This window comes from Perna viridis, chromosome 1 (genome assembly GCF_037379345.1).
Source record: "Perna viridis isolate PV_CMFRI_1.1 ecotype Kerala chromosome 1, ASM3737934v1, whole genome shotgun sequence".
Classification (NCBI taxonomy): domain Eukaryota; kingdom Metazoa; phylum Mollusca; class Bivalvia; order Mytilida; family Mytilidae; genus Perna; species Perna viridis.
Window position 1 is genome coordinate 30,096,393 of NC_142445.1, and position 26,284 is coordinate 30,122,676.

General features: G+C 32.5%; 2 protein-coding genes across 3 annotated transcripts; one reads left to right on the forward strand and one right to left on the reverse strand.

Annotated features, from left to right (window-relative positions):
- Positions 1-2,525: 2,525 nt before the first annotated feature.
- On the reverse strand, positions 2,526-8,257 carry LOC148628287 (uncharacterized). 2 transcript variants are annotated; one of them, XM_088585530.1, is made up of 8 exons: positions 8,121-8,257; positions 7,382-7,498; positions 6,492-6,641; positions 5,606-5,749; positions 5,196-5,350; positions 3,627-3,933; positions 3,226-3,356; positions 2,526-2,859 (listed from the first exon to the last, which is right to left on the reverse strand). In XM_088585530.1, exons 1-8 carry the CDS (start codon positions 8,142-8,144, stop codon positions 2,784-2,786), a joined length of 1,104 nt encoding a protein of 367 aa, XP_088441656.1. In that variant the 5' UTR covers positions 8,145-8,257; the 3' UTR covers positions 2,526-2,783. The 2 variants fall into 2 exon arrangements, with proteins under 2 accessions (XP_088441656.1, XP_088441667.1); XM_088585541.1 differs by lacking the exon at positions 2,526-2,859 and having other exon boundaries at positions 3,222-3,356.
- Positions 8,258-9,806: 1,549 nt separating this feature from the next.
- Positions 9,807-25,979, forward strand: LOC148628288 (ficolin-1-like). The gene is made up of 9 exons (XM_088585552.1): positions 9,807-9,967; positions 12,939-13,004; positions 14,764-14,835; positions 16,582-16,653; positions 17,127-17,186; positions 19,816-19,943; positions 20,439-20,535; positions 24,884-25,048; positions 25,440-25,979. Exons 1-9 carry the CDS (start codon positions 9,871-9,873, stop codon positions 25,679-25,681), a joined length of 999 nt encoding a protein of 332 aa, XP_088441678.1. The 5' UTR covers positions 9,807-9,870; the 3' UTR covers positions 25,682-25,979.
- Positions 25,980-26,284: the final 305 nt, after the last annotated feature.

Here is a 26,284-nt window from a genome sequence, read left to right on the forward strand (position 1 = left end):
TCACCGAGGGCCAATACGGCTGTCGAGGCCAATATAATTGACCGAAACCTATAACATGACCAATATGAAATTACATATTTATTGACAATTTTATTAACCAGCTCAACTAGATGATTTGTAGAACAGTTGTTTTCGTCTTCCACCAAGAACATGTAGGTTTATTTGCATTAATTAGTCTTAAATATCATTTTGGTATAAAATGGAAGATTTTTATGTTTCTGCAGCTTTTAATCCTGGTGATCAAAGTTCATGAAATCCAATTCTAACTCAAAATGGCGGTGTCAAAGGACCGGAAGTTATGATGCCGTATTGGCCCTGGTTTGATCCATATTGGCCCTCTTTTTTTCATATTGGCCCCGTATAGATGTCCGGGTTGAATTCATATCAATTTTGGTCAGTTTTTGACATATTTTAACGTATTTTAGGTAGTTGGTTAATAAAAATGTTTATAATCCGAAGAATGTCAAAAATTTCAAAGAGTACAAATTTACGTGTGTTTACAACATGTCACACATCCTCACATATAGGTGACCGATGACTTACAATGATTCACAATCAAGACTACATTTGTTCGTTGGAAACTTTATTGTTTATTTAATCTTTTTAAGATTTTTTTTTACTTTGATGAAATAAAAATCAAAATCAGTTTTTTTTTAATATCAGAAAACATTTTTTTAATTTTAGAAATTCATTTTATAATATTAAAAATTCATTTTCTAATATAAAAATTCATTTTCTAATATCACAAATTCCTGATTGAGTCATATTACAAAATACCACACATTTAGTAATTTGTAAAATAACAATAATGTCCTTTTTAGCACACCTTGCACGAAGGGCCATTTTAGCGTTTACCATTAGTTGGCGTCCGTCTTCGTTACATTTTGTAACATTTTTATTTTCAAAAATCAGATTTTTTTCCTCTGAAATTACATATTGGAATTATATGAAACATTGCACTGATGTTCCATAGAGTATTTCCGTGATTTATTTCGAATGTAATATGACAATTACGATACTGTTTTACCTTTTCGTCACCTATTACGGTAACCTTAGACCCGCCATATCTGTCCATATTTGTCTGTACACTTATGGCCTTATCAGTTGAAATGGTCGGTAGTGAAACTTGGCTTTGTACTTTTTTATTATGAAGGAAAGGGCGAATTAAGTAGAACGATGTTAGATATGACAATAGTTGCTTGCATCATAAGGTCACAGTGTTCACACATGGACAAGTACAATGTTACATTCATTGACTATTGTTATTGCTTGTTTTCATACATGATGGCGCACGTGGCAAGTACTACCGTGTAAGTGATTTTTTTACGGAATATAATATAACTTTTCTAAAACATAACGTTTAATAATTTTATCAAATATGAATTTGATGTTCATTCACCATATTGAAATGAACGTAAAAAAGCTGATACTTATCGGAATGTTACATGTGTTAGTTTATATTATTAAAGTGGGCAGTTATTTACACACACACGCCACGACCAAAAAGACGCGTGCTGCTCAAATAGCAATCGAATGTCATGTCAACAACAGTTGTGGTCTCAAAGCCTTTTAAGGACGTCATATTAGAATCTACAATAAATTCCCAGCTCATATGACCAAATACTTGTAGCGAACTTTGACCTGAGTCAAATCAAAAAGTAGAACTGGATAGACATCAAGTCCACCAGTACTTGGATGTCGTGCAAGTGTTTCATTTAAATAAATTACTCAGAGTGAATTTTAAAATTATAAGCGCAAAAATATTAATTTACTCCCAATGCAAAGTATTAACCTCCATGCTGCAAATATTGAAGCCCCATGATAAAATAACTTCTGTGAAACCTCCCTATAATAAATTAACTCCCTTGTTGTGTGTTTTAACCGCCTCCTCTTGTGATATTTTTACCCCTTCTTGTGATACCACTGCAATAAATCCACCCCTTTGTTGTGAAATGTTAACTCAATTGCTGCTATATTTTAACCTCCTGCTGCCACATCTTTACCCTGTCCTACCACAGTATTATAAATAACACCGTGCTGCAATAAGTTTAACCCCCCGCTGTTGTGATCTATTAACCCTTCTTCCTCAGATTGATTATCACCCTGTTGTTAACCTTAACCTTTCCTGTGATGCTGCTACACGAAATTAACCCCCACTGTCATATTGTTACCCTCTTCAGTGATAAATGGAGCCCCTGCTGCGATATTCACCCCTTTGTTGTGATATGTCTTGTCCCCTGCTGCGATAGTTTAACTTTTTTTCAAATGAGTGAACGCCTTTGTTTTATTCAGCTTATAGGGGTAATAATATCACGGGGGATATTTTACAGAAAAAGATCAAATTATCATAAGGGGTCAAAATTTCCCTATGATATTTTAACCCCGGGATCAATATTTCGCGGAGGTCAAAATGTAGTATGACACTTGAAGCTCATGTCTATAACGGAAAATATTCTGTAGCAGACCTTATATATTCTATATATAAATCCGTGAATGCTAAATAAAGTAATATCTTTTTTATAGTTTTGGTTTTTTTACTTTATATATATATCACACATTTGTAAAAGCATTTATCACGAATTACAGTCCTTCATTGATGGCATACACATCTTAGCAATTCAATATAAAAGCGAACAAAATGGTAACAGAACTAATTCGGTTTGACCAATATGTACATGTTGTTTCTAGCAGGTCCATGTGGAAGGTAATGCATTTTTGTCCTGTTTCCGTTCCGAGAGTTAACATTTAATGCTAAAGCAGATATTTTTTTTAATAATAAATATTCAATTATCATGTTCCTGTGATATGGAATCCTCAAATACTTTGTGATTGACGTCCCATTTCATCATGGAAAAGTATCTAAAACAAAAACTCTTAAATAAATACATTAATGTAGATATATATTATTTTGATGTATATTATATACATTCAATGTCATACAGGTCAAAAGATCCCACTTACAGAGATTTTATATAATTGTTGAATGAATACTTTATGTCTCGAATATTCGAAGATATATGGTATTTAATACTGTACCAGGGTTTTTTTTTACTTTATCACATGTCATGCTTGTTTTAATAGAACCCGCTTAATTATGAGGTACAAAATTAGTTACGACCAGCTAGCCTGTAACTAAACATCTTTAAAATATTCTATTAAGTTAATAACAAAAACATTAAAACATAAGTTGTTATAATGGTTTAATGTATGCAAAACCAGACTTACCTTTTAATTTCCTTATCCAACCAATTTTTGTGTTTAAGTCTTGTCACCCAAGTTTCTGGCAACGCAGAGAAACCTAATTTACAAGCTAGCATGGCCCCAGCAACACAAGAGTTTGTATCGGCATCTCCACCCTTTAATAAAGATATGTGCCATGAAAATTAAGTGTTGACATAAGCCATAAGCTAAATTATTTCAAAATGACTTTTGACTACATATCGGTTTGTACGACTGTTATCACTTTTCAACATTCCTCGTTTCTATTTCATTTAAACCTGAAAAAATCGAATCCGTGTGAGAAATGCAACACAACTTGCCTTTCCATATTTATGAAGACATATAAACCATGAGATTTGATATATTAAAAATAAATTTGCTATAAATTTTGCAACGGGTTAACTTACTTCCATCATAACTTCAGTTATTGCTTTCCTGAAATCGTCTTGTTTTAATGCCCAGAATCCACTACCCATAGATTTATACGTGTACCCTATTTTGCCCTCTTCATCCAGTTTCAGGTCCTTTATGTTTGAACATTTGAGGAACGTCTTTAGTTCTGTCTTCTGTTTGCTTGTTTGTAAACATTCTGAGGCATACTCAAAACATTCTTTTATTATGTTCTTGACATTGAATTGGCCCTCCTGATTTTTGTGTTTACCCTGTAGCATTAATGCTATGGCAATAGAAACAGCTACAGCAGAGGCTTGGCATCTGTATAAGACAAATACTATTTTGAGACAAACTACTTTCAAGTAATGATACAAATGAAAACAGAAATTGTAACCAGTATATAAATCCTGGCATTTATAGCTTTTTGATATGTTTTCTAATAAGAATTGCGTGTAAGATGTAGAGTAACTCAATTTTTCTACCCATCATGCATTAACATTCATACTTTGTAATGTAAAATGTATTACATATTTATAATGCACTGATTGCATGAATAAACCTTTAACTTCACAAATTGTTAACTCTATGTGACCAAATAAGAAACACTCCACATTTCATCTTGGAATCGGGTTCCTCACACATATCTTTTTCAGCTCAGTTTTAAAATGGAATAGCATAGAACAATTCCACAAATGAGCCTTAAGGTTGCACCCTATCAAAGCCTTACAAAAACATCACGGTTGTAATTACCTTGTGACAAATTTGACAAAACACTTAATTTCAGAACATTATGTAACAACATTTATTCACATGTCAACTTTAAATTTCGAAAATAAATTAAATTAAACACAATCTTGTGCATTTCTTAAAACCTTTCACTTGTGGAGGAAGGTGTTTTGAATTAGTCTAAAACGTTTGCAAGGACAATATGAATTACATTGCTATATTGTCTGAGAGTAATCAAGGGAACCAATGTTATAGCGGTAATCAAAAGAATGTAATCCAGAGACAAAGACCAGACATGGAAAACAGACATACACAACAAAGAGCATAAAGTAACTAAAATCATACATACAAAGTAACAAAAGTAAATGAGCAACTCGGACTCCACTAAACAATTAAAGGTTTTAGTAGATTGAACCATTTTAAATCAGTGTATTACCTATGACTTGTTTCGAAAGTCGATACTACATTCGACCCTATAGCGATGAAATATCTGGATATCTGTATACAGACATTCCATCGTGCGTTTAAGGAGGTAGACCTAGGGTAAGGGACACAACTCTTAAAAATCATTGGAACGTTTGTATTTAGCATTTTACATCAATCTCATGCAAGCATCAAAGTAACTTGGATTGATTTCACTCTGTTTCAAATGAAAGCTTGACAGGCTTTGGTAAAATTGAATATGATACAAACATATCACTGATTTCAAGATTTGTTTCCCTTACCCTACGTCTACCTCCTTAACCTATATATGAAATGACTGAACATAGTTCTTCTACTTCATCTGTCTTTGAAAAAAAGTTATATTCTCATTTAGTCACGAGATTCAAAGCAATAAACTCGTGTTTAATGTTTACCTTGGGTCAAAATGTGATGCTTTGACAAATTCAAGAGCGTTACGTTTCACCTGCTCTAGATTCCAGAACATGTGAATGCCTACAATGGATGTTCTCATTACTCCACCATTAGAGGCAATCTTCCTTCCATCTTCAACCCAAACAAGTTCAGCCGTCTTAAAATGATAACCAAATACGTATCAAATGTGAGAACATCTAAATCTATAGGAAATACTTAATCAAAAGAATGATAGAATTTTTACTCTTTTCTTCTTACACATTATCTTATAAGTAGAGAGGCAATTCATAAAAGCTGTTGTACTAAAATCGCAAAAAATCGTCTTCACATTTTTGCAAAAGGGTTTGATTTTGTACTACTACCAATATGCTCGTTAAAAAAAGGAAGGATACTTGTGGTTAAAGAGACATACGCCAATAGGATCCTTCAAATAATCGGGATGGGAGACAACTTTTGTTGTAAGGGCTCCTTGACCAAGTCCAGCATAGTCTCCAAGCTCTCGAAATCCACGATTGACCCAATCATGTAATTTACTGGCGAAGTTGTCATGATCCGCCTGTAATAAAAGTGCACAAGTTTTTCTCATATTACAAAAGCAATGTGTAATTACAATTCAAACCTCTTAAGTCAAATTGATATGACAATATGTTTTGCTCATCAGTTAAACTGTAATAATTCCAGTCTAATTAGCATATGCTTTTTCGTGCATTATGATTGGTATTTCACCTTTTACGACGTCGGCAATAACACTTTTTACAACGATTTCCATGTACATATCGTAAACAACATGCTTACCATCGACAAAAGATAAAAAGCCGTTGAGAGGCTTAAAACGGTATTATATGTCTTACTCCATTTATTTTCGGTATTGTATTTTCAAAACAACATTTGTTTTTAAATTCGTTATTCACTAGCCCGTAAATACTTTGAATATTAAAATTAACACGTTTTTTCACGGAACGGGGGCCTTCAAGAAAAAAATAACTATTAATATATCTCAGATATTTAGGAATTGGAATTATTAGGATTAACTTTGTTTTTTGTGAGTGAATGGTCCGATTTTACACATCGATAAACTCTGAATAAACATAGTTTAATCCTATAATATTCATTTGTCTCGTAAGTCTCTTTGGCTGTAAAATGTGTTTGTATACCGTTACAATAGTTGTATATAAAAAAGGTTACATTGTACTTTAATAAAACATTTATTCATGTTTGGAACTTATGCTCTTGATTTGCCAAAACAGATAGTTTTCATGTATGATATGTACTGAATATTTGATTTATTTCGAACACACCTTTCCACCAGTGTCAACCAATGATCTCATAATTAGAACCATCTGATCGCTGTCATCCGTCCAATCTCCCTCTTTCCAACGCATTCTGTGGAGGTCGTCATTTAGCGACTTGTGACTATATTCTAATTCTCCAGCTACATCTCCATAAAACTAATGAAATATAACAAAATTATTTCTTTAAGCTATTAATTGTATTGATTGAGTATTGTTTCACGTCCTATGGCACTTATTCTATATATTTAAGCACAAGAACGATTACCTAATCGAATTTATTCCATATATTTTTTTTCTAATTGGTTTTAAACTACTTTCATGTCATATTTAATATTGACATTAGTTCGAATTCGCAAAATCACAAATAATTATTTTTGCTTGCGCGATTACGCTATTCATGATAGTGAGTAACATCAAGGTCATTAATTTTATAATATGGTGTTGAATGAGATTTAACCAAACTTGCAAAGAAATCATCAGCACATCATCAGAAAGACAACACCACATGCTTCAAGTGGACTTAAATATCGAACAAAACTATTAGATCCCCTCCGTAGCTCTATGAAGTAGTTGACTTAATGTGTTTCTAAAATGCAGAACCTTAAATGTTTGCATACGCACCCTTTTGGTGTTATTTAACAATAATCATATACATTCATCTATTATATGATACATGTGTACAAAATCCCCCTTAGATGTCATCATGATTAAGAGAAGTTGCACAAACAAGATATTTCGAGAGACAAACAGTTTGATGAATGAACAGACAAATAAATTAATTGATTCCTGTATACTTACAAACTACGCAGTTCCAGCGTTTTAATCCAAAGTCATATGACCTTACACAAAAAAAACAGTTATCCAATAAGTTTGTTATCTAACTGGAAACTACTTACTTTTTTTGCTTCAGTCTTCGTAAGAAATTCGGAAAGGATTCCTATTGCATCTCCAATACACTGTCCATATATTGTTGCTAATATTCTGTCTAAAGTCTCTTCTGAAAGCGTTTCATACTGCAAGTATAAAAGAAAATTGTAATGCTAGCACAAAAACTTGCATGGATTGAAATTGTATCTTTAATTAATCTTAAGCATAGAAGTGCCTAAATCCAGTTTTTTTTCTGTTTAACGTAAAGCGTTAACATCCCAATGAGAAAAATGTGTGAACATATCTAGAGATGCAGACTTTCAATATCAGATTTCCTTGCGGGGAAATTTTATTGTCAGATAGATTGCTTTGAGATGCAGATTTTATTTTTTGTCTATTTGCATGACTCTTAAAATTACTTATTATTGAAGATTCTGATATCACCAGCTGCCTTACAATCTAATAGACTTGATTCTTCATGCATTAAATGAATCACCTAAAATTTCGCGTCTTCATCATTATATCCTGCACATGACCCCTTCAGTCTCCATCCACGTGATACGAAATATTGATTAATCAATAGCTGTAATTATTGTCAGCCATTTATTTTGAATTTGTTGTGTTTAGTACACCTGGAGTACAAAAATGCAAATAGTTAACAATTTTTATCGGAAATACGTCTTTTTCGCCATTGATTCTTACAAATGTTTTCCGTAAAAAGGAAAAGCAAATGGCAGAAAATCAAGTCAATCAGCTTCTAGTACTCACCGAAGATGAATCAGCTGACGCCATACTGACAAGTTACACTACAAGCCTAATTATAATCATATTGGAAATCAATTTCTGGCACTCGCCGTATTTTGAATTGGAATACTACTTGCATACATGCTTAACGACCTATAAATAGACTACCTACATGATGGCTTGGACTGAATTTTTCATTTTGATTTTTACATGATAGATCGTCTTTTGGAGATAATGAGCATTTTATAAAACGTTTTTGAGTGTATGCATATATAATCTGTATATATATTATGTTTAATATGCATATATAATGTGCACATTTGAGAAAAAATGGAATGATTCTGATACTCAAGGACTATTCAACACATAACGTCATCTTTTTGGGTTTTGATCAAATAAATTCCATTGGCATATGTTGGTATTTTAGTTTCCTTCAAACCAATAAAAAAATCTTTCGTCGCTCAATCGCTAAATTTATTTTAATTTAGTGAAATGAGCACCTGTTCTTGTAAATGAATTAACATTCGTAATGTACTGATCATTATCCACTCTGACTTAAATACAATACTTTAACAGAGCGGTAAAATTTCAAGATTACAGAAAAAAATACCAACGCATTCGATCGATTACTACGTGTTCAAAAAGAACCGTGAGGAAAAACTTGATAATTGATTTTTTTTTAAATCCAAGGGCCATACATCAGCAAAACAAACCTAATTTGTAACTTGTCATGATGAACCAATGTATTAAATTTTTAAATGGGTGAATTTCCTATTCTGTGTTAAACAGCAGTTCAGGAGATTGTCAATGGGAGAGTATTTAGAAATTAGTTTTTAAAGTATTTGTTTATATGAAAATGTAACAAATTGAATTAAAATGATAGTTGTAAAGTTGTAGAATATTGCAAAATAGGTTTAAAATTGATTTGGGATTTTTCTATGGGAGATACGAATGAAGGCAATAGGGGAATGAAAAATGAGTTATGGTGTAGATGTGAAAATAAAACATAACGTCAAAACTAGATTTTTTTACAGTGCTAGAATTCTTTCAATTAAGCTTCTGGAACAGGGATATTTTGCTAAAAGATACGATTCATCACTACATATATTTTTTATGGTCGTCAGACGTGACATTTTATAAGCAACACGGTGGGTGTTAACAAAAAAGTCTTCCCATCCCTGTTCACCATCTCCGCATCTCGCATTCCTCTCCCTAAATGTAGCCTATCTTTACAACATGTTATTAGAATCAGATATTAACTGTAAAAAAACACTTTATGCTTATAGTTAGAACGGTATAATTATTTATCATTATTTTGGGCTGGTCTTTTGTGTAACCTATTTAAGTAAATACTTCTGGACATTGTGATAAGACAAATTACACTGATATCATTTTTTTAACTCCAGACTTTAACATCATTATACTTTAAGAAAACTGCTTTATTGTTTCTTTTTTCCAAAACCAGGATAGTTTTTCAAAAGTTTCAATTTTGTCGCCTATGGGAAAAAGGAAAAATAGTACCGTTCTACCTACATGCACATAGCCAAGTAATTAATAGAGGGACAAACAGGATGTCAACAATTTCTGATAAAAATGATAATACTGTAAGATTAAAGATTATGAAGTGTTTTATACAGACGTTCAGTCTGAAATGATGTCAATTAAAAGTTAATATCGTTTTACGCTCTTTTTGATAAGGCAGAGTTTTGTATCATTAGTTGCAACCAATAAATCATTCCACCTTTACAATAAGTATAGTATTCAAAGCATAAACATGGATAAAATGTTAAGATTTTCAGTGTTTGTTACTCTGACTTTTCTTGGTAACGGCACATCTGTAAACACACAGACAAATAGTGATTTAGTTCAGGGTAAGCATATTTATTTGTTATATAGATAGCAGTGGTAAGCACATGTCTTGTTTTCCTCTATAATATATAATATATTTCTTGATACTGAACATTTGTGCCGTATTAATATCACTATATGTAAATAGCAATGGGATCATTGCGTTATCTGCGAACTTTTTTTTATCTTTTACGGCTTGAGTTCTTCAAAGAAACGGGTCGTCCTCGCCGTGGATTATCAACTTTCGCTTTGCAATTAGACTTTTTTAAAAGAATTGACCCTTACAGCACATGCCCGGAATAAGGTGACCAAAGGTTAACGCATACGAATTTTATCTAGGTCGACTTTTTGTCCTTAAAGAAAAATATATCTATTGACACCTATTTAATGCATTTTATTTGAGAATATGGAATGAAATTATTCAAGTAAAGTACATTTTAGTAGAAATAATTTAAAGTTAAGGCATATTTCAACAGAAACAAAAATTTAAGAAAATGACAGCTAAATCAGATTTTAGATTTAACTCGTGCACAGAATAAGTTACACACACTCATTAAATCTAGGCGTTCTTTGGCACTCGTGATTATATTTTGGTATTCAGTCTTTTGATTAATTATTATATTCTAATATGACGTGCTTCAAAGATCTTCAGTCATGGTACAAAGTGATAAATACAAGACCAACATTTCGTAAAACTCATGGACTGCGACTTTTCAAAAATATGAAGAAACTAATCTTTATATGAATCAAAATATATCACGGAAAATCCATTTACTCATTTTTTATCACATGCTTGCCAATAATGTCGTTACATAACCTTCACTATCACTCGGGTAAAATAATGCCACAAAAATGGCCAGCCCATGATAAACAATGATAAAATTGAATTTTTGTGATTTATTTCTTAATATTTATTTTACTTTTCTTAGAAAACTATGAGCTTCTGATCGGTCATATAAACACGATTACATGGTTCCCATTCAAAGATGACAATCCGTCGAAAATTGAAAAAATAAAATCAACAGCCAATTTTTTTTAAATTGTGGCACCATAGAAAACTCATTTTTTGGACTCCCATGACAATGGGAGCGTTTGGACAACGATCATTAGACTTATGTTGTGATGACTTTAATCTTGCAGCAATATAACCCTGGCCCAGAGGCCTAATTGTAAGAAGTCTAGCGCGATACAAACGGTCTGCGTTGTTTCGGTAAGCTCTAGCATAACGTACTAGTTGTGATATAAAAACTCAATACTGAAGGGCAAGTCGTCACTTTCGTCATATAGATTGGTCAATAGTTTTTCTTTACCATCGATCTCTAAGTGTAGGTCAAGGTATGAGGCTGACTTCACAGTGTCTGTAGTATCCTTTATCTCAAGTTCTTTGGGTTAGATGCGATGTTTATAATCCCCGAAACTAGGATTGTTTAACGATAATACGTCATCTTTATAGCGGAAACTGATATTAAAGGAGCTAGCTAAACGATGTTCCTTCTTTGATATTAGCTATGACGTAAGCCTCATAAGAGTGAAGGAATAGGTCAGCAAGTAGACGAGAACAATTTGCTCCCATTGGAATGCAGACGGTTTGTTGAAAAACGTGTCCACCACACTGTACAAGTGTGTTGTCGATCAAAAACTCCAGCATTTTGAAAACGTCTTCGGTATATTGTGAAGATTATTTGGAATTGTTTTTTACAAAGTATGAGGAATCTCTACCTAGAGATATATATGTGTATTCAGGAAATAATCATGTGAACACAATTATACCAATATGATGTTATGTAATTTATGTCATGTAATAAAGAAGGGGTTTCAATCTTATTACTTGTGTGTGATCCAATTGCCGCTGTTGCATTGACAATAGCATATTATACTGAACCTTATTTATCTTCTGTAGTTGCACACCAAATCAAGTAAATGGTTCACGATTTAAAAAAATCTTAACCGCCTTTTTTCATGGTCACGGTATAATTCGGTCATTTTCAATCTGTATATCAAAATATTGGCGGCCAACGCGAGCAAAATATATGATTGATATGGGCCATTGTTTTGCATTACAAAAACATTGCAACTAATACTTTTCAAAAGGATATTTTGTTTATATGATTTATTCACAACGTAAAGAACATGAGATTTTTAGGAGGAATCTTTGTCTGATGGAAATATCATTGTCAGTCATCCAGTTTTCTACCTAAAGCAGTTTATCAGATACTGGTCAATCTTTCAAGGAAAAGCAGACTACGAAGTTAACAAATTTATATGTAGTAAATTTTGAACAAACTGTCCTTTAAACTGTCCTTTACATGTACCTAGACAAATTGTTTGACCAATTGGTTGATCCCTGCCACCTACTTTATGCGCATGTCCAAAACCGGGAACCTGTAGTCCAGTGGTTGTCTTTGGTTTTTTTTAATGTTCATTATTATTCGTTTTATGTTATTTTTTGTATAGATTCGGTCGATTATTGTCTGTTTTAATGGTTTCACATTGTTTCTTTTGAGACCTTTTATAGCTAATTGTATGGTATATGGTGACCTGTATAAAGCATGTTGTTTGATATTATATCACATCTCCTATTTTCATATTATCGATTGCATTTTAATCCTCATTGGCTACAATTTTTCAACACAATATTACTATAATAACAATACTATTTGGTAAGAATATTGAATTAATCGAGTGAAAATCATCTGGTATATAATCCAAAACCTTGAGACAGATATTTCAGCTGTTTTCCATGTGTGATATGGATATCTTTGACTATTGACTTTAAAACCTATTTATTGACAAATAATGATAAAGCACCAATCACAAACAGCTGCATGCATAATAAAAACTCTTTGCCCTCAATTTTTATGATAAAATGATAATTATTTTGTTCCGAACATCTTTTCTATGCATTGACTGAGACAAATTATAGTCAGTACTCGTATCTTGAGTATTTTCAGAAATAGATAGGGAGAAATATTTTCTTTTCTTCATTTATTTCAGTAGTCCAAAGCGAAGTGGATATTTCGGGCAACGTCACAATGGACAAATTAATGAAAGAGCTCCATGGTATGTAAATGATTGCCGTCTAAAGGTATTTACTTAGTCACTTGGATTTGTGCTTTTTCATATACTTTTTTTAGATGCTCAAGGTTAGTATTTTACTTTTGCTGCTTAGTTTGTGATTTAATAAAGAAGTATTGCCTGATCTTTTAGTAAGCTGAACATCATGAATTGTTAAGCCGTCATACTGAATGTAGCTGTCCAAAGCTAGGCACCTGCAGTCCAGTTTTTGTTCTTTATGGAACCATGCATTTTTGCAATTATCTATGACGAGATTCGTTATGTGATTATTCGTATGCTTATAAATTCTAGTTTTTCTTTAGTACAAATATGTTTCAATTTACAAAACAAAATCTAATTACTGTTTGCTTCCACCACTTGAAGTTGTATATGATAACGTCAACATTTGACGTTCTTCCTTCGAATCATAGAAAAAAATTAGATACTCATTTCAAGCGTAGATTAAAGAACAATTTTATAAACCTATGACATTGTATATTAAAAAAACAAGGAGGTAATTGGTATGTTTAGTACTGTTAGAAATTAGAAATGTAATCCAGTTACTAAGTAAATTAATAGATTATAAGCAATAAATATTGTGGAAATTACTTTGTACACACCAGAGGCAGCTAGCTCAAATCCATCATCAGGTTGAGTCTTCCTTGGTTGTTTCGGGGCCATTTAACAACAACCTCCAGAATTTTGCCTACTCATGTGATCAATCCAAACCGGAAACTAGATGGTTGCACAGCTCATATGTTTCAGCTTGTGTAATCGCTTTTCTAATGTTACTCATAATTGTTTATCTATGTTTTTGTCTTTACTTTAAATGTTCATAGTTACACCGCACTTTTCCACACTTTTACACTTATGTTGACCAGTTTCTTTCTCTCCTTCCACTTAAAAGGGTCCTATGTATCCGCTGTAAAGCAGAAGCCTTGCATCCTACTTGCAAGACATCAATTTATCCACCCCTGCTGCTTACACTCCCCTACTATCTGCTTGTCATTTGCTGTCATAAACTTCTTTCAGTAGCCTCCTCTGTCTTGCTTTCCCAAGGGACTATAAGTTCAAGCAATACTACTTGCCTGATTTTCTGCACTGCTGTTGGTCTGCTGTCAATTGCCAGTCCGATTTTGCTCTTATATAACCACACACATTCTCACGGGCTACTTTTCTTCTCGCCTGCTTTCTCAAAATTTGAAAATGTTATGTTCTTCTTTATCATCCTCTTCGTCCTCCTGGTGGTATTCAACATTTTTGATGATACCTTCAATAATGTCTCAAAGTTTATCTGCCATCTTGCAATGCGACTGGGCTTGCAAATCCTGGGTATGGATGTTGGGTAGACTTGGTAGAACATCGAATATCGATCATAGCTCAACCAGTATCCTAACATACAACTAATCGCGCTCTAGGTCAATGCTCGCCTTTTAACTCATTGACACTTTTTAAAATATCCCTTCTGTTTCATCAATACTACTCATTTACTCTGTCCAACCTTGGTGTTGATGTCATATTAAATCTTTGTCTCCCAACTGCTGTTAGACCAAGGAAGACTTTGTGTTTTTGTTTGGTCCCTGGTCGTGCCTCTTTCATTGCTTTCACTTCTCTCATGTCATTTTCTTAATGATAGATCAACTGTTCTTATGAGAGTCACAATTCCTTTACTAACATGTTGGATACATTCTTTCATATATTCACGCATTATTTAAATTTTCAATTTAAAAAAAAACAAAGCTTAATCATATTAACTTTATTTCAGGGTCTTGTGTGGGAGTCCATCCTGGGTCATCACCTTGGTATGTGTTGAAGTACTCTAAGCAACTTTTCGATCGTAAGTTTTTATAGTTCTTTCTTTATTGTTTTGTTTTTGCTCTTGTTGTCATATATCTTTCTCATATATGGAAAAATTCCTTGGTCGAAAAATAATGAATAATGATTATATATCTGTTTTCCATTAACAACATTGATACAAAGTGGAGAACATGTATATGTGCATGATGTAAATGGATTGTTAAAATATCATCAGGTGTTACCTTTGGATTGGCCAGGTCACTTCGAGATAATAAAAATTCCTAGAAGCCATAATGGAGAAAAAAAGGAAGCATAAACAAAAATAAGATGCATCCTTTTTTAATTCGAGTTTTTATTTGAAGAATCAGGCAAGATGGGAAAAATCAGAAACATGCATGTCAAAAACCCACAATATAATTTCACTCAAGGATGCTTTCTGTTTTTGAATAGACCATTATTTAATCTCTGGATTACTCAGAAATTTGTCAATGAATGTTAGAAAAAAAAGGTTTATTACAGAGTAATCTACCTTTAAAATGCTCATTTTTCATTCCATTTGTAATGAAATTGTAACTCAATTTACCAAAATGATATGGATTGTTTTTCTTTTTTTCCTTGATTCTCATCGTTCAAATAGTCAAATCAAACTTTTAAAGTTGTACTTTTTTCATACCATGTTTCATCCACTGCCTGATGCTTACAGAGACTGACATTTAATTGACGCTTTGGGTTAATATTTTGAATAAGTACGTTAATCTCTTCAATAAACTGCAAATTACCGATAAAATGAATTAATGGTAATCTGTTTTGGATAGTGACTTCGTCACGGTTAATATCAAGGCTCGCCCTGGTTGGCTAAGCTGCAATAAACCATGATAAAGTCGCTATCAAAACAAAACGAGATATATCGATAATCGGGGACTACGACTAGACCAAGAACAAAAAAAAGCACCATGGATTCAACAAATTGTCCTGAAGAACACCCACATAAAATAAGGATTAAATGAGCTTCCCAAATTTCCAAAGCATTGGTAGTACTGAAACGACGCTCTTGTGTCACTACATGTAGTAATGTTGAGGATGTAGCGGAAAGGAGAGGCGGAACTTGGGCTGGGTAACAACTCTTAGCAAAAAAATCGGGAGTTTCAGACGACAAACAATAATATCCAATTTAAAAATAATATACACCAGAACCAAGTATACATAGAAATATATTTGGTTAATGACATTCTGACAACCTATCCCTTAACCTCTTCTCAACACCTGGGGCGAACTATTTTTATATCAAACTTACAAGTTTTTAACTCCCCGTCTATATGTAGAATATACTTATGTACGATCGTTACCCAGGGTTGCATTGGTCATGTCATCATAATGAAAACTATTAACGATGACAAAGTTCTATTCATTTAAAATAGAACAGTTCTGCGGGTCCAAAACATGAATGATCGGCTAATCAGTTATAGATTTATAAATGACTAAATGACCACGTTTATTGCCACACAATGATATGGTAAGCTTTTTTATTATTTTTTTAAATAAACATTATCTCATGTCCAAACAATGCGAAACCAGGATATTGTTAACAAATCAGTTGTATATGTACTGGAAGTCACATGATTCAATTTTTTATATTTAACTCAGTTGCAATATTGAAACATATACAATTATTACTAAATTTTATGTGTTTGTATAGTAACATTATACAAATATCACTGCTATAATATTTAGTTGGATAAATAACAAACAACTTTTGGCTGTATTACTATATTTTATTTGTTTTTAGGCGTCAAAATATACAGGGAAGCTTTGGATATGAAAAGAAAAATTGCAGAGCAAGTTCAAGCAATTTTTGAAGGTAGAATATTTCCTGCTCTTTTGTTTATTTGTTTGTATTTAACGTTTATTGGCTTTTTTATATTGTTGTTTTCCTTTGTAGACTGTTTTGTTTTCTACCTGTTGTGATTTATGTTTTTGTTCACGTTTTAGTTTTTTTTTCGGTTGTTTTTATTTTCAATTTTTTGCTATAGTACTTTGATTTTTTTTGTTTGTTTATGCTGTTTTTGTTGTTTTGGGTTTTTTGGGGGGTGTCTATTTGTTCTTGTTTTTGTCTTTTTTATTTTTGTGGTCGTTTTCTTTTTCGTAGTTGCTAGAACGCCTAAATTTTATTCATGAAGTCGGTCAATGCTACAACTCCATTTTATTGTCATTAATATATTCGGACAATTGATAAATTAGATTTCTTTGCGCAAATACTCGACAGAATATCCAGTTATGTGCAGTCAATACGTTTAGGATCGCAGATAATATGTTTTTGCTTTTCATTTTCAGCATCATTGGATTGGGAAGAACGTAAACAAATATATAATAATATTGTGGATGAGTCAAAGGGTATATATTGTATATATTAATATAACAATACATAAGTGTATCTTGGTTTGTGTTTCTAATATTTTCTTTTAAATGATGTATTATACAATAGTCGTACGCAAATAAACATAGGAAACGTTAAGCGTGATGTTCGTGCACCATTGAATAATAAGAAAATATGACTAATATCATATCGAAAAGTCGCTTTTTCACGAGAGAGAATTCTTTTTTTTACAATGTAGGTAAATAAGAAAATGTAAGGAAAATAACAAAACATTTGTTTAAAAAATGGCGCTCTTAACAGTTATTACGTTTTGAATAAGATTTTGATTGATTTTTGGGGTTTAACGCCCGAGCAGCAATATTTCAGCTATATTCAGGCGATGAACATGAAATGGATGATAAAATGAACTTGAATGATGATGAAATGAAAAAAGGGATGGGAAGAGTCGACAAATTTTGATTGCCACTAGAAAAAGAGGGATGGGAAGGGTCGGGTAATTTAGCCTCCTGTAGCGGAGCGCAAAGGTTCCTACTCCTATCGAATACCACAGCAGGGTTCTTTAAGGTGCGAGGAACGTAACATCTTTCCCAACACGGTGCACCACTATGGTTTGCGGTAAGGTTTTCCGCGTTATAGCCTGACAACCCCAGCATGTAACACGCCAGGGGTATTCCATTCCACCACCTGGGGCACACATCCCAGTTGCTCTGTGGGCAGAGCGCCTAGTCCCCGGCTAGGTTTCTGAGCACTATTTAGTCGCTTTTTACGACAAGTTTAACGCTGCTGCAGGCCTACTCTTTTGATACCCGACATGCACAGGGCAAATAAGATTTGACAATCTCCTATGAATTAATTCGTCACATATGAAAACTAAAAATGTGTCCCGTTTTATAAAAAAGGGCAAAGTGAATGTATTGTATGAGCAAAGAAAAAATACTTGAAATTAAGAGAGGTTCATATTATTTTCATGGTCATGTTATTTTACTAAGTTTTATATTTGTTCAACACTATATATATACACGTCTATGTCCTTTTGTACTAAAGCCTACACCATTGATTTTCGCTTTTTATTTTGGCTGGAAAATACGAGACTGGATGAAGATAGTTGCGATGATTTGTTTCCTTATACCCTTCTGCAGGTTTGATTTCAAGAATTATTAGAATACACTACTTCAAATTCTAATAAATCGATATCCCTATTTTATCATTTTCCTAAATTATATAAGATAAAAGGATTGTCAATTTTTCGGAGTCTTACAAGATTGTCGCATTAGCCCTAGAAGACATTTCTTAAATATTCTTTAGTGATGTGAAAACTGGGGGTAATATTTTGTAGTCATCGTGAATAATAGGACCATGACCACAAAGTTGGTATATTTTTGACTTTGTAGTTTTATTCTGTAGAATGCTATTAGACAAGTATTGATAAACTGATAACCGAAGTTTATAGATAAATTGATTGTTTGACTAAAATAAACAGGGTTACGCAATAGGTGTTTTAAGTGCGCTAGAGAGTAATTGATTTTGTGCTAATTACAATCTTTGTCAGGTAAGGAATATTGTGAACCCGTTAATGGAATATTGAAAATATTGGTCACCTGCATCCGTTGGCGATTGTGTAGAGCAAGTGTAAAACATGGTCTCAATTACTAGTTTTAGACAAGAGGAGACAAGACACTTATTTCTACTTCCATATATATCTCAAACACAAAAAAGAGATACTGGAAAATGATTTAATTTGATGGGTCTTATTATTTGTTTGTTCTCTTTTAGGCAAGTAAAAATCTAAAAGAAAGCAGTCTATTTAAAATGATAAAAGAGTGACTAACTACTCTCTTCAAATCTTTACCAAAATAAAATGGAGCACAAACGAACTGTACTGTGCTTAGTGTTTGATGGTTTTGTCATATTTGTCCTTATGGTTTCTGAAATTTAAAGTGGAGGTATCATTTAGTTAGATTTTCTTACAATTATGAATTTGTAAAGGTGGTTCCTGTAATCTTATCTTATCTTTACTACTATTCATTTTAATTACAGTTCTGTTTTCTATTATTTCTTTCGGCTTTTCTTTTCTTCAATAACCTCTCGAAGTATGATTCCATGGTCTAAATGTATTTCTGACATATTTCAGGACATATGTATTATTCTAGTTGATGCATATTGCTTTGCATGACTGAAATTGACCCTTAGAAATATTATCTTTGTGCATGCTTTATCATTCAGTTCAACATATTCTTATATACACCATCGAGTTGTTGTCGGATACTTTGTCCGATATTTTATTCCATGGTATAGATACATCTCCACACACTTTTTGATCTATGATTGATAAAATGCGTTTCCTCATTTCAAAAGTCTCATCACCGAAATTAGTATTATTCCTTAAATCACTAATCGAGAGGCTTTGGAATGGTATAGGCAAAATTCTTGTTTCGTGTCAATTTTGTTCTCAAATGTTATATCATTTTTTGTCTTAGCACATGTTTTTATGTTATTTTAAGTATCCTAAGCGTGTATTTTAAGCAAATATTAGTGAGCAGCTGGTTCACACAAAACACCGATGAAGAGGTTTCATAAAGAGATGGGCTTCCAAAAAAAAAGTTTTTTGTTGTAGCGATTAAGACTTTTATTGTTTTTGTTTAATAGATATATGTTCGTTCGAGGATTGCAGTGAAATTCAGCCAAGAAATACAGGCCTACATCGCATATATAGAATGGGAATGTACTCATTTTCGGCCATGTGTAATATGGATGTTGATGGGGGAAACTGGACGGTGGGTGTATATTTCTTTGGTAAAACAATCATATTGCATAAAAAACGTAAATACAAAAATCAAACTAGTGCTTTTTTTCAAATTGTTTTCACTTTTTTGGGTGATATATACACGATATAATTGTATTTCGTGTGGTAATAAGTAAATGTAAGAGGCAGTTTCTCGATTTTTAATTATTGCGTTGGTAATAAAATACATGTCTTGTTCGTGCTCAAAAATCGTATATGTTTATTTCAAAAGTAAGATACCGTTTCATGTATTATTTATTCCTTTCAAACACGGACTGTGTTTTCGCTTGTAGGACACAAACTTCAAGATTTTGTTTTTTACGCAAAAATTAAAGATTTAAAGACCCAATAGACAAAAAAAACGCTGCAAGAACATGTTATCAAAACTAAAAATGAAACAAAATTCTGGGAATTTAATTCATAAATTCGATATGTTTTAAAGAGTATTAATACATTTGAACGCTGATAAGTCTTTAACTCAACAAAGGTAATACAACAGAGGCAAGATGGATCTGTAGAATTCCGAAGAACGTGGATGGAATATAAGAATGGATTTGGTGATCTAGAAGGAGAGTTTTGGCTAGGCAAGTTTTATTCTTATTTGTTAGGAATTTTATTGGATATTGATGAATACAAATGACACAAATTTAGTGTGAAATTATCATATCTTTATAATTTCGAAAGTAAATTAGATGGTAGATGTTCACGTACTATTTCAAAGGGCTTTACTTGAAAAAAAAAGACTATTAATGGTAATTCATTCGTCAAAAGGATTTCTTAATAATGGCGCCCCAGGCGAATGTCGAGGCGACATATTGTTATTGTGCTGTTTCCTGTTCTTCATATTATGATATTTTTTTCTTCCAATGATATTTGTCCAGAGTTTTTAGAGAGCATCAATAAAGGGAATGAATTGAAAATTGGTATGGTGGTAGATGGCGCTGAGAAAGAGTGTACCAGAACTTTTGGCGACAAAAATGGGCACCGTTACCATGGAAACATGAAAAATTCATAATCTAGGACATTGCAATATCTCAGAAACCTAGGTGGCTAGAAACTTGATATTTGCCATGGTGGTAGAACTCAATGTGCCTTATAGAAATAAGCAAAAAATTTATATGTTGCCATTTGCCATGGCAACGAAAAAAGTGAAATCCACTTTTTCTCACACTTACAACTTTTTTATTTAATAGGCAAATTTAATGAAACTTTGTTGTATGCTGCGTCTTATTAATATCTCGGAATTCGTATAAAAAATTTTCGCCAATATGCCGCCATTTTTAAAATGGCTACCAAAGTTCATAATCTACGACATTGCAATATCTCGGAAATCTAGGCGGCTAGAAAATTGAAATTTGGTATGATGGTACAGTTAAGCCTAATAAAATTCTGCATAAAAAGTGAATCGATATGTCGACATAAAACTGAAAATTTCATGGATTCCAAAATCCACTTTTTTCACACGGCCATACGTTTTTTATTCATCGACCAAATTTAATGAAACTTAGCAATATAATGTATCATGTAGACCTCGGAATCTAAGCTAAAATTCTGACGAATATGGTGCCGTAGGTCACAATCTAGGGTATTGCCTTATCTCAACGACATGAATAGCTACAAATTTGAAAATAGGTTTGTCAAAGGAGTTGAGTAAGCATAACAATACAATAATAAAATTGGGAAATTAAACGGTTACCGGGGGCGACATTCGCTGTTGCTCGCAATGGCAATTCTAGTTTGTAGAATTGTTATTGTAAACTGACTTAGAATTAGGATAGTTTATGCATTTTGCAAATGACATAAGCCAAATTCTTGCGGGAATGTCAAAAGAGCGAAACCTGTGGTTCACAACGATTAATAGTGATTGTTCTATAAATGCGCAAGATGGCGTATTAAAGAAATAATAGACAAAAAATAAGTTATGTACAGCGCAAAGAGAACTAAGTAAACATATATAGAAATAGGAAGCTCGAATAACACCAAAAACGAACGAGGAAAGAAAGGTGCAATGGAGAGCTGAAAAGAATTTTCTTAATGTATGTATTTACAAGATATTTGTTGCTCGTTTTAAGTTTTAGCTTCGTTAAATGTGAAAACAACTACGACTGTCGCAGATGGAGGTTAATTGTCATTTTGGAAACAGACAAGCACTAGTGGTTAGTTAAGTCGCATAAGGAACGTATAATTCCCGAAGCAAAGACCTTTACCCACGATGAATATATCCATTCCCAAGTAGAATGTGTTCAAACTGCTGACACCTTTTCTACAAATATTATAAAAACGGCTTACTATATTAGTAGAACAGTTCTCGTAGAGCCAGCCCTTCTGACAGTTCTAGCAGAACCGGCTCTGAAAGGGCTGGCTGTATACTGTTTTGGTAGAGCTGGTTCTCGCAGAAAAGTTTTCTTAGAATCCTGACAGTTCTTGTAGAGCTGGCTTTAGTAAAACAGTTCTCTTGAGGCCTGTTCTCCTGGCAGTTCTCTTTGACCTGGTTCTAGTAGAAATTGACTCGTGAATAATGGGGTTAGAATTTTAAAAAATTACGATAAACTGCATGTATAAATAAGTGCATTTTACCCTTTGAAAAAAAATTTCTGCATTTTTACATCTAAACTAGTATGTGAAATTTAAGACGTTAAACAATTTTTAGCACTTATTATTGCTTTTTATGTCAAAAGCGTACCACAAAATTATACATACTACCCCCACCCATCCCCAACCCCCAACCGCATAAACAAAATAAAACAGTGAAATATCTCTTATTATTCCCTTATTTGAGATTTCCAAATATATGTATAAATGTAGAGTTATCGCACTAGCAATAAGTACCACTTTAGGTCTGAATGTATTCATTGTATTGTTTTTCTTCCTATTTAAACTTTTTGAAGGAAAACATGTTGTTCCCAGTCATCAGAGATGCTACAAAATGCTTTATTTTTCTCAGTATAATATATATTATGGGTAATTGTTCATATTTACGTCTTTAACCAGTTTTAGCACTTATTTGTACATTTCATTTGAAAATTAGCTAACAAACTGATACATAAACACAAAGAAAAACAGCAAATATCTATTTTTACTTCCATATATGAGGTTTTCAAATAATTGAAGGGTTATCGCACTTGCAAAAAAAGTTCCACAGTTGGTCTGAGTGAATTGTATTGCTTTAATTTTCTACTAATTTTGAGGTTGTTAGAGGGTCAAAATGTTCCCAGTCATCAGAGATACTACAAAGTGCTATATTTCTCTCTCTCTCTTTATTATATATTTTATGGGTAAATTTACTAATTTACATCTTGTACCCGAAAAAATAGGATTCCTTACAGTTTTAGCACTTATTATTTTTATTCATGTCAAAGGTTTGCTAACAAACTCATGCATATACACAAAAAAGAGTGAATATTTTTTTTTACTTCCATGTAAGGATGTTTTTTTAGAGTTATAGCACTAACTGAAAGCAACAATATACAAAAATGTACGTCTAAATGCATTCATTGTATCTGAAAATTGATATATTTTTTTTTCTCTGATAAAAGTTCTGAATATTTCATCGGTAAATTTATATATGTACATCTACACGTAAGATTTTAAGATAATTTACAGTATTAGCTTTTATTATTTCTTTTCGTGTCAAACTGATACATAAAAATAACAGTAAACTTCTATGTTAGTCCTTTTGTTTTAGGTTTTCAAACTATATTTAGAAATATCGCACTAGTGAAATAGAACAAAATACGTATAAATGCATTCAGTGTATGGCTATTCATCAAAGCTTGAGGTTTTAGAAGGAAAAGAAGGGTTTGCAGTCACCAAAGATACTAATAGTTGCTGTATTATTCATTCTCTGATTTATTTTTTGAATATTTCATGGGTAAATAAATGTGTTTTACGCGTCTTCTACGCGTTATTATTTAAGATGCATCACAGTTTTTAGTTATCGCACTTCCAAAACGTTTTTAAAAAATAGTTCAATATGCATTCAGTTTACTGATTTTCATCTAAGTTTTAGATTGTGGAAAATAAAATTTTCGCAGTCACACGAGTACTGCTATTTTTCTTTCTTAATTTGATATTTTAAAACTGAAGTATTTTTGTACATCTTTCAATCATTTTGTAATCAAAAAATTAAGATACTGCACATGTATGGTTTAGTTTGTAATACTTGTTGATGTTTCTTATTCATTTTCAAATTCTTTAATATAAACAGTTAAAATTGAAGCATTATATTGCAAGACCTTATATTACATCTAAATAACACTCCCTGGTTTAACCAGAAAATTAAAATAATTGAAATATGCCTAACAAAAATGATATAATGTTATCTTTGTCCCCCAATTTTCGTGTAAATGAGAGACGGACAGCTCAAAAGTTCCAACAAAATCATTTTTTTAAATTTTATTCATGAAATTAATAAACGAACTATCTTGAGTATTATTTCCGGGTTTGCAAGAGTTGCACGACCGATAGACGGCTTTAGAAATTCTTACAGATCTAACGGAACCGGCTGTTCTGACAGTTCGAAGGGAACTGGCTTTCGGAAACAGTTTTCGCAAAGCTGGCTCTCCTGACAGTTCTAGCAGAGCCAATTCCTCTTACAGTTCTAGTAGATCATCTCGTAGAATAGTTTTAGGGCCAGTCCTGCTAAAACTGAGAAAAGAGTTGGCCCTAGTACTGACCTCGTTTTTTTTATCATGCTGACTGATATAACAGCTCTTGAAGCAATACACAAGCATTTAATAATAAAAAGTATTTCTTTCCGAAAGTATTGTGCATTTTGAATAGTTTTTTTTGTTTTTTTTTGTTTTTTTTTGTTTGTTTTGTTTTGTTTTTATTTTTGTTTTTGTTTTTGTTTTTGTTTTTTTTTTAAATAATCAGCTACTTATACTATAGAGGCAAAGGAAAACGGTAGTTTTATGTAGCATTTGATTTCAGGGAATGAAAATATTCACCGACTTACATCTAGTGGAACATACGAGCTTCGGGTCGATCTGCAAGACTGGGAGGGGAATACATGGTTCGCAATTTACAAAACTTTCAAAGTTGGTGACGAGGATTCAAAATATAAGCTAACTGTTGGTGGATACAATGGCACTGCAGGTGATTGTTTTATGTTCATTTGTAAGGGTACAATACCTAGATTTTTCAGAAAAAAACCCTTCATTTATGCTAATTTTTTTACATGTATTATAAAACGTACTATCTTAAATGCCAATTATTGTTTTTTTATACATTGTTGTGTTGTGTCGAAATTTTAAATGTACCAAGATGATACGATGACACTATGACCAGCAAACTATTTGATTTGTAGTTGTATGTTCCGTCAATTTACTTGTAGTATCATATATGCTAAATTGTTCATTTTTAGATGGGACAGCTTGATTCGCTAGCATAAATGAAAAAAGAAGACTTACACATACTACTCGGTAAATATTACAATTAACCAAAAGGTACAATAACTAAATGTTTATCACAACAATTTTAATTCCAGGCGATTCATTAAAAAGGCACAACCAAATGAAATTTTCCACGAAAGATCAAGAAAATGACAAGGACTCCTCAAGAGACTGTTCTAATTTGTATAAAGGAGCTTGGTGGTATAACGATTGTCACAACTCTAATCTCAATGGCTTATACCAGAAAAGCAGTGGATACTCTGGGGTACATTGGCATCACACTAAGAATACAGCATACTCGATGAAGTTCTCTCGTATGATGATTAGACGTTACTGAATTTTATATCATTCAGAACTAATAAAAGGGACATACAGGGCACTTCAAATGTGTGTTAAAAACGTATATTTTCTCTAATGTAATTGATTTTAAAGGAATGTATTTCAAAAGAATTTTTTTTTAAATAATATTTTTTATTTGTGATTTTATCGATTGAACGTATGAAATTGAAGTGTGTTTTAGACAGATTAATACAAAATCAAGCACCATGTCTTTGACTGATACGGAGTGCAAAATACTTGAGAATAATTCTGAGCAAAGAAGTGAGGTATCTTATAATAAATAGCAAACAGCTGTATGTTTAAAACTTCCCACGCCCCCATTTCCCCATCTTCCATTCCCTATTCCCCTTTTTGCCAATAAATTAACATATGGTAATCATATAGTAATCATACGTAAATGACATATGATAACCACGTGAATCGAGCAGTATATGACTACATTTAGTTATGCACCGCTTTGGCTTCATTTACCCCATAAAACAATTTCGAACTAATTATGAAATACGAAGTAAAATTGAAAAGGTAATTACGTCAGAAATATAATATTCAACATTATAATCAAAGATTTCTTGCTTTTGTTGGGCATTTTTCTCTTCATACG

What these genes read in the sequence shown, in the direction of transcription:
- LOC148628287 (XM_088585530.1), bottom strand. Translation starts at nt 8,144, where the DNA reads ATGGCGTCAGCTGATTCATCTTCG. An exon ending in TAACTGAAGTTATGATGGAA is followed by an intron (nt 3,357 to 3,626) that starts GTAAGTTAACCC and finishes TCTTTATTAAAG; the next exon opens with GGTGGAGATGCCGATACAAA. An exon ending in TTGGATAAGGAAATTAAAAG is followed by an intron (nt 2,860 to 3,225) that starts GTAAGTCTGGTT and finishes TTTTTGTTTTAG; the next exon opens with ATACTTTTCCATGATGAAAT.
- LOC148628288 (XM_088585552.1), top strand. Translation starts at nt 9,871, where the DNA reads ATGGATAAAATGTTAAGATTTTCAGTGTTTGTTACTCTGACTTTTCTT. An exon ending in ATTAATGAAAGAGCTCCATG is followed by an intron (nt 13,005 to 14,763) that starts GTATGTAAATGA and finishes ACTTTATTTCAG; the next exon opens with GGTCTTGTGTGGGAGTCCAT. An exon ending in CTCTAAGCAACTTTTCGATC is followed by an intron (nt 14,836 to 16,581) that starts GTAAGTTTTTAT and finishes ATTTGTTTTTAG; the next exon opens with GCGTCAAAATATACAGGGAA.